This window comes from Atta cephalotes, assembly GCF_000143395.1.
Source record: "Atta cephalotes unplaced genomic scaffold scaffold00063, whole genome shotgun sequence".
NCBI lineage: Eukaryota > Metazoa > Arthropoda > Insecta > Hymenoptera > Formicidae > Atta > Atta cephalotes.
The window spans coordinates 894467-904023 of record NW_012130127.1 but is presented as its reverse complement, the minus strand read 5'-3'; the positions used below and the strand labels follow the sequence as shown (position 1 = coordinate 904023).

General features: G+C 28.0%; 1 protein-coding gene across 1 annotated transcript in view; it reads left to right on the top strand.

The window, feature by feature from the left end:
* Positions 1-9557, top strand: part of LOC105623756 (F-BAR and double SH3 domains protein 2) — a 21797-nt gene that overhangs the window by 2066 nt on the left and 10174 nt on the right. The window contains exons 2-18 of the mRNA XM_012205136.1: positions 79-176; positions 390-435; positions 655-740; positions 1251-1395; positions 1746-1882; positions 2179-2242; positions 2670-2798; positions 3399-3521; positions 3703-3806; positions 4404-4548; positions 5454-5531; positions 6785-6836; positions 6937-7040; positions 7934-8078; positions 8341-8513; positions 8655-8961; positions 9069-9283. Of these exons, the coding sequence (XP_012060526.1) occupies positions 79-176; positions 390-435; positions 655-740; positions 1251-1395; positions 1746-1882; positions 2179-2242; positions 2670-2798; positions 3399-3521; positions 3703-3806; positions 4404-4548; positions 5454-5531; positions 6785-6836; positions 6937-7040; positions 7934-8078; positions 8341-8513; positions 8655-8961; positions 9069-9283 (2151 nt within the window). The remainder of the gene's footprint in view (positions 1-78; positions 177-389; positions 436-654; positions 741-1250; positions 1396-1745; positions 1883-2178; positions 2243-2669; positions 2799-3398; positions 3522-3702; positions 3807-4403; positions 4549-5453; positions 5532-6784; positions 6837-6936; positions 7041-7933; positions 8079-8340; positions 8514-8654; positions 8962-9068; positions 9284-9557) is intronic.

The window sequence follows — 9557 nt, the reverse complement described above, 5'->3', positions numbered from 1 at the left end:
ATATATATATATATATATATATATATATATATATATATATATATTTATTTAATCGGTGCATTTTCGTTTCATCACAAGGGAAACTACGCGAAATTTCTGAAGAATGTGCACACGGAGCAGGCGGCAAAATTGCAGGCAAAAAATCAGCACGAGTGCGATCTTTTGGAAGATATACGGTAAGATTACTGTATAAATATCATTAAACAATAGTATTAAAATATAATTGCTTTAACAGTGTTTTCAAAAAAGTTAAGTTCGAACTACATTTTAAAGAATTCTATGTATTATCTATGTATTATCATTATTATTTCAAAATTGTGTATAATCTGAAATTAAAAAAAAATGGTTTTAATATAATTAAATAATAATAATTTTTTTATTTTTTTCAGTAATTTCACGATAAAAAAGTCTGCGATCGAAAAATCCTACTCTGAGGTAAGGAGTTATTTTATCTGTTCAGTATTTATTACTATTAATTCTTTAAATTCTTTGGACTGGAATCTCACTTTAAAGAGTGAAAATTGAGCCAAGCTTAAAAGAGCGGCTTAATTTTCAATCTTTAAGAGTGAAATTTCATCCTTCAAATATAATTTATTCTAAAGGTTTTAGAAAGAATTTTTTATAATTATGATATTTTGACATATTACTTTTCAGGCGCTACTCAAAATATCATCTGCATATTTAAATAAAAAGATACCGAACATACCAGATCTCAAAGTCGATGGAGCAGAAGAAAAATGGTAATTAGAGCATGAAAAACGAAAGTCCGCACAAATATGTAATTTTTTTTTATTTCTGTATGACACGTACATGTATATTATGGAAAATTTTACATCGTAACAATTATCTTTGCGCATCTACAATATTTAATTTGATGAATAAGATTAGATTAATATTTAATTTGATAAAATATATTGATATTTAATTTAAAATAAAGTTTATTTTATAATCTGCATTTATATAAAATTAGTTATTATAATTTTTGACCCAATTAATTAATTGGGAATTAATTGACCCAAATTAATATGTACATTAATTTTTTCACACGTTATTGTGTAACAAAGGGGCGAATAAAAAAATCGATATAATTTAATAAAGATAATTATTTTTGCGTACGAGCATGGGAATTTGACCTCTACGGAATTGTACCGGTTTCAATTCGCGGCTGTTTATCGATCGGGAGAAGTGCCAAGGAGAAGAAGGGTCATAGGTAAATAGCAATCCGCTGGCGGGCGGTCGAATGATTGTAGGAACATGTGGAACGTATGGCGAACTGTGCTGGAGGAGAATGAGAAGCTGGCGCGTGCACGCCTTGCTGCTGTCGAGGTCTTCCAGCAGCAAATCGCCGATGATGCTAAGGGCCTCAAGATGCACAAATTACAAATCTCTAAGAAGGTACTGATTTTATCATAAATTAACATAATATACATTTTTTATATATTTACATTTTATTATTCGATGTATAAATATATATATAAAGACAATAAGTTGAAAAGAAAAAAAATCTTAGAAATTTTTAGAAAAAAATTTCATATAAAGAAATTTCGTATATAGCCGTTTATAAATGTAATTTATATAAATATTTACATAATTTATAAATACAATTATTTGTATACATATACATATATATAATATATACATTTATAACATATATATATGTATATATATATATATATATATATATATATCATAAATGCTGTATATATGGCATACTGCATCAATTTGTGTAATAAATGATTTTCTAGGCAATCGACCAATTACTGATAGTACAAAAGGAGCTCCAAACATGCGTACAGGATGTTGACAAAACGAAGAAATTTTACTTTGACGAGGAACACAGTGCACACGATGTGCGTGACAAAGCAAAAGATATTGAAGAAAAGTATGTACATTAAATTTCGCTTATCTACTTAAATCATTGTCTTAATCACGAAAATATTTTCACGAAAGAATTTTGTGAAGATTTATAGAATTCTTAATAAAATTCTTATAAAACATAAATTTTAATATATTTGATAAGAAATATTTATATCTAACAATGAGTGTTTTAACATATATTTTCTTTGTTATAACAATTTTTGCAACTTTTTGACAATTTGTTATTTTCACATATTGTTAGCTAACTACACAGCTACATAATTGCGAATGTAATAATTTATGTTCAATCGATGCTTTCAGACTGAAGAAGAAGAAAGGTTCTTTCTTTCAGTCGATAACGTCTTTGCAGAAAAATAGCGCCAAGGTATATGACCTTATCATAAAAATTAATCAATTATTGCAGACATTTTGAAATGTAAATCATCGTACAAGATTCTTTTATAATTCTTTTGTAATATTTTGTATGGATAATGATATTTTTATAAGTAAATATGTTTCAAATATTTTGAATATCTATAGAATATAGAATATAGAAAAATAATAATAATAAAATAAATAAAATTCGTTAGTTTTCTTTATTACTCTTTAAAAAGATTAAATTACTATGGCAATATTTACTATGTTAATAATTATAAATTTAATTTAGTTAGATAAATGTAATACATTTCTTATAATTAAATTAATTTAATCAATTTAAAAAAATCAATTTTAATTTTTAATATTTTTTATGTGATAACATTTAATGTGATAATTGAGAATTGAGTTTTGATTAATCCATTTGCAATTGTCAGGTGAGTTCGAAGCGAGACGCTTTAGAGGAGAAATCAACTGGTGCTCGCAATGATTATCTATTAGCCCTCGCTGCAGCTAATGCCCATCAGAACCGATATTTTGTAATCGATTTACAGACTACCATGCAGGTAAATTCCCTAGTGTTGATATCAGTAAAATCAAAAAATATTTGAGCATTCCATTCTACATTAAATGTGCAATTCGAATTTTTTTTAAATCAATAGTTTTAAATGTCTCATTCCATATGTATTAATATATCAATATATCAGATGAAAGAAATTCTCATATATATTTCTTAAAAATATTATATTATATAATATAATATTTTTAAGAATAATTCATGTTTTAGTTTAGGAATATTTTTGAAAAATACATTTAATTTTCTTCAGATTGTATATTTTTTTTGAAAATTGTAGAATGAGAAATCTTGAATTTTTCAGAATATAAATATATGTATATAAAGAATTCTAGAAAAGAGATTTTTCTCAACATTTCTGAAAAATATTTTAATTCATATGAAAAAAATCAAAAATTTTTTAAAAAGTTATCAAATTATACAGGACTTTTGAAAAATTTCGAAATTTATGTAGAAATTCTGAAAAATGAAGGGAAAATTATATAAAAAAAATTTTTCGCAAGTTCTTGTCTTGGTTCCTTACAAAATCTTGGTTTTTATATTAGATTTAAAACTTTTAATGTTTTTTTCTTCTTTTCTTTGTGTTACTTAGTATTTGGAACAAGGAGTTTACGACAAGGTAGCTGAATACTTAACGCTAATGGGACGCACGGAGCTACTTACTTGTTTAGCCACTCAAAACAGCTTCGGGAAGATTCGCGATCAAGCTCAGCAGGTACGTCTAAAGATTAATATTAGAATAATAGATTAATAATATTATTTTATCATTTATTTTAATTTTTGTATTATCTTACCTGATTATTCCAAGATTCTTTTTAATCTTTATCATATTGATATTATTTTAAAAAATATTTATTTTTTACCACGAGGAAAGAAATAATAATGTCAAATTATAGCTCACGAGGGAATACAATATTCAATGTTGCTGTTTGTACTATCCCGTTTTGAAGCAACACATTCAATACGAGTTCGAGCCTTGCGATAGTGATCCGGTAGATAGGTTTGTAGCTCATCTCTTTCTATAAAGTTTATATATTATATTATTTTTATATATAATTTTTATATCGTTCATTTGCTACAACAACGACATAACTAAATTGGCATTTTTTTTGTTACTTGTAAAAAAGTACATATTTTTATTCTTTTATGATCAGAGTTGCATTCGAGAAGCAGCGTTATCAGCGCTATTTGTGTCATCTATTCTTGTTTTATATCTAATAAACAAAGATAGAATGACACAAATAGCACTAATAGTGTCTCCTCGAATGCACCCCAGTTATTACATCAAAATTGCATTTCAAAATTAATGTTAGAAAATTGTAATAATTCAAAACATTCAAACTTATTTTCTGGAAAACTTCGTTTTTGAATTATAGCAAATGAGCGAAATACATTATATACTTGTAACATTATGTTATATTTTTCTGACATCTTGAACATAAATAATTCATTAACCTGAACAATTTTAAATCATATCGAAATGATAACGAAATAAATATTAAATAATCAATGCTAAATTAATGTTGCAAAATACTTTCTCTTTACATATAAATAAATTTTAATAGCATTATCTAGACAATATTTTTGACGAATCTAGGATAACTGCCGATCATGCAGCAGCGACGACATTGGGTAAAGAAGCGCGTCGCTGGTCGACGAAAATTGCCCGCGAGGTTAGCAGCATCCGTGAAAATAATCGGAAACTTCAAGTATTATACCAACTTAAAGATGCTGGTCAGAAGGTTCGTGTTATTTAGATATCCAAAAAATATATGATATTGATGTTATTTTTCATGTTAAATTAACATGATTATAACGTTCTCCATTAATATTGAAGAAAGAAACTTATTGAACCGCACATGTGAATACGTAACTAATAGGAAGTAAAAGCTTTTAACAGTTGAAAGTGGATCTTAAGTGCTTAAATCTTGTCTTAAATAATTCGATACTACATATGTCATCATGAAAATTGAGCACCGAATTGATTTTTCGGACTTTTAAAACGTAATTGACAAAATTATAGTAGTATAATATATACTATATAATATATAATATATAATATATAATAATAATAAATAATATATAATAATAATAAAATTATAGTATAATATATAATAATAATTTGGCACTCATAAGCATTTTGAAAAGATCTTAATGCTGATAAATTTATTTAAATATGTAAATAATTTTATTGTTCCTATTGGTTATCTAACTCCATTAAAAAATTATCGAAATTCTATATTTTTAATAAATTTCAAAACGATATTTATTTCAAGTCATCTATATTTAATGAGATAATTTCTACATTTTATTATCATTGCATTATAAAATAATTTACCCTAGAACACACCTTCCGAAAAATTCTAAAATCCATGAACCTGAAAGATTCACTATAATTTTGAGAGGTTGTAACTTCGATTTAGATTAATATGTATTTTTATGGATTCTCTTTTTTTATTTAAAACTCTGAGAATATATACCTGCATGTCGTAATGCCAAAAAATTTTATATTGTTAAACTATAAAATAAAATTCGCCTTCTTTTTTTTCCATTTACGGAGCAAGCGAAATTTTGATTTATTTTGGGAGATCTCTGTTCTAGAGTTAATGTGTGTATAAGTTGTAAGACTTTCTAATTTTTTTTTCAGACTGATCCGAACGATCCTAATGGTCCAGATTTAGATACTAAAATTGATGAATTAAAGCACGCTATTCGACGAGCGGAGGTACAGAACTTATCTTCCATTCATAAGAAAAGAAAGAAAAATTATTTATTTAGATATGCAACTTTGACCATAAATATAAAGTACCCTTACAAATTGATGTAGAGTAGTCCAACAATGAACTATGTAAATTTCAGAGACTCATATTTCTCTCAGTTATTGAATTGAAGATTTGAATTTTTGCATACAGTTATGAATTTAGTTGACTACATACTAAATAATAAATAATAAATAATAACTTAAGTTATCCTTGAAGTTTAGTCACAATTTCGATTATTTTAAAAAACGGGAAATAATTCATGTACAAGGGATGTTACACAATGAACCATGCTATTTTTAATAATGAATTACATATTTTATACTACGAATTGTTGGGATTATTTTAGTTTTGCTATATTTTAAAATGTTTTATAAAATTATTTATAAAATAGATAATTATAAGGTGATGAGGATTCACAAGGCCGATCACCGCGTTTTTCTTTTGCTTTGAGAGAAAATGTGTCAAATGAGTATATTTTTATGAGATTTTAGGTGGGGAGGAGGGGCCGTATTCTAAATAATTATTACAATAAATTATTATTTTGAAAGTTATCATAAAAAAGGTTGTGTGGTCTACCATGGTTTATTGTTAACCATCTAATCTTTTCCAAGATAATCTCCTAAATAATGTGGTAAAATAATATAACAAAAAAAGTTGCTTACAAAATAATAAAGCCAAATATGCACATAAAATTATTGCATAATGAAAAAAATAATATAACAATAAAAACATAAAAAATGCGTAAAACTTACGAAATAAACTTACTTTGCAACTCAAAATTCTTAAAATGTAACATTACATGGCCGTCCTTGACACTATTTGCCAGTTGACTGGGGTGAGTGGGGAGCCGAGGAGGGTTCAAATGTTAATCGCTGCATGATAGCAGCACAATCTGATAACATCATATTTACGAAATATCGCAATGATTCATAGTTACTGGTTCACTGTTGGACTTCCCTAAACATTCTATATTTAACAAAAAAAATTAAAATAGTTTTATTAAAAAATAATATATATTCTTATAATAATTTTAATATTTTATTAATTTTTCTTTAACATTTTTCAAAAGAAAATACAATAAATTGAAGATTTATATTTATGGTTAAGGCTGTACATTCAAAAATTAATATTATTTATATTGTTTATAATTAATTATGGTAATTATAACGCTTTATATAATGCACTGCACATAAAATTTATATCCTTGTTCTAACAGACAGCGAAACTCAAGGCAGAAGCGAGGATAGAATGTCTTCGACACGGTGGAGGTTGTTAATATTTTTTTATTTTAATGAAAAATAAGATAGTTTTTTAAAAACACGCTTTATACATTATGTATTTGTTGGTCTTATTTTATATTATTTTTAGTGAACGTAGACGAATTCTTGCAAGAGGCTGAAACACTCAGTGTTCAGGACATGCCGCGTTCGGCCAGTTCTCTCTCCGTTCGAACAGATGCATCTGGTGCAGCGGTAATAATTAAAATGCATATAACGTGCAATTTGCCTAGCAGAGATAGACGATAACAGGAATGGTCTGCCGATATATTTATATTTATTAATTATTATTTATTAACAATAATTAAGAATGATATAGGACTCCTTATTATTTATTCAAGAAAAGAGTATAAACAGAAGTAGAAGAGTCAACGCAGTACCTAGTACACAATTATAATAATTGAATACAATTTTAATTAGATAGTCTTACATTTAAATTAAATTCGGACGCGTTTTGACTTACTTTAAAATCATTTTCAACTTAACTAATTAATCATTTCAACTTAACTAATTAAATGATTCATTTTGCGAGTGTGCGATAAATCATAGTGCAAGCTATTCACCATATACTAAGGATTTATCAGATACAGAACAGTTGATTGGCTGGAATGAGATGAGAACCTTGACGTATAAAGCTACGTATAAAGAGATTATTGTAATAACGGCCATTCTTTTTTAGATTTTAAAACCGAAATGCGTCCGAATTTAATTTAAATGTAAAACTATCTAATAAATAAAAATTGCATTCTATTATTATAATTGCACACTGAGTATTATTTAATGTGTTATTTATATAATGCAATTTATGTAAAGGAATTTTTTATATTTTTTTTAATTGTGCATTTTTCCACTTATAATATTAGTTACTTAATGTTAGTCACTTAATAGTAGAGTCCGATAGTCATAACAGAATTTGACAAATAATTGTGTTTATTAAATTATAATTGTAAAAGTTAAGAATGAAAATATGTGAAAAAAATTATGCACAAAATTTTTCTAATTTTAATATATAATAAAATTTTTAATATATAATTTAATATATAATTTTTTTAATATACAATAATAAAAGAAATATCTATTTCTTTTAGGAACATCCGTCATCGGACTCATTCTACGATAGCGACGGCGATGGCGGAAGTGACTTAACGACTTTGGAGCGACCCGGAAAAAATGCGCTTCAGCAGGAAGAGGAAATTGAAGAAAGACAGAGGCATGACAGTGCCGAGGTTGATGGTATGCAGATTTTCACATATAAATTTTATAAGTACAGTGTATTTACGTATTTATTCAAATATTATTATTATTATTATTATTAAAAATAATATTATTATTATTATTATAGATCCAGCTGTGACAAAAAATAAGACACTTTTCTTATTCGCGCTCTTATTCTTTTCTTTTCTTATTAATTTATTTATTATTCACATTAAGTTACATTATAATTATATATATATATATATACTATGTAAGAAATCACAAAAGATTATCTTTTTAGCATTGCTGGAGCAGGAGAAGCAACGGATAGAGCAGCTAACGGCAGGTTGGGATGATCCTACGGCGGTTAATTGGGACAACGAAGAAAAAGATGAACAGGAGATGACGCACGAGACACCAGAGATGCCTTCTAATCAACCTATATACAAGTGCACTGCTCTATACTCCTACACAGTAAGTGATTCTGTAGAATTATATTTTATAGAATAAATACGAGTTGATTATAGAAAATTAAATAATATATATATCAGAAATATCTTTGATTAAAGTGATATTTTTGGATATATTCTGTAAAAACGAATATATTTTTTTTAGGCGCAAAATCCCGATGAGCTTTCCATCGTGGAAAGCGAACAACTGGATGTGGTGGGCGAAGGCGACGGTGATGGATGGTTAAAAGCAAGAAATTACCGAGGAGAAGAAGGTTTCGTTCCTCAGAATTATCTCGATGTAGAAAGGGAGCCTGAGACCACCACCGGTCTTACTTCGCAAGGTCCAGGTCTGGTCCAGCAGATTTCCTTCTCATCCGTCGACTATACTATTGATGATCACGATGCCGTCGACCCCGATGCTACTTTGCAAAATGTCGCTTCGGAAACCATAATACAAAATCACGTTGGAGGTATGTTGGAAAATTCATTTATAACTTTTGTTTATTTCGACAGGATCTCAAATTTTAAATATTCAAATTTTAAAGATAAATAGCATGATATGCATATTATTTTATAGAAATGGAACAATACTGCATCGCGCTTTACGATTACGATGCAACGTGCGATGAGGAGCTGAGCTTTTTAGAAGGCGACATCGTCAAAGTACTAAAAAAAGAACCACACGATGTAGACGACGGTTGGTGGGAAGGTGAGTTGAGAGGACAGCAAGGTCTCTTCCCCTCTCTCGTTGTGGAACCTTGCGGTCCGGACGGATGTCCTCTGACCCCACAGGTGAGAAATTGTATATATAAATACATGTGACACACACACACACACACACACACACACACACACACACACACACACACACACACACACACACACACACACACACACACACACACACACACACACACACACACACACACACACACACACACACACACACACACACACACACACACACACACACACACACACACACACTACACTACACTACTACTACACTACTACACTACACTACTACTACACTACACTACTACACACTACAACTACTAACTACTAC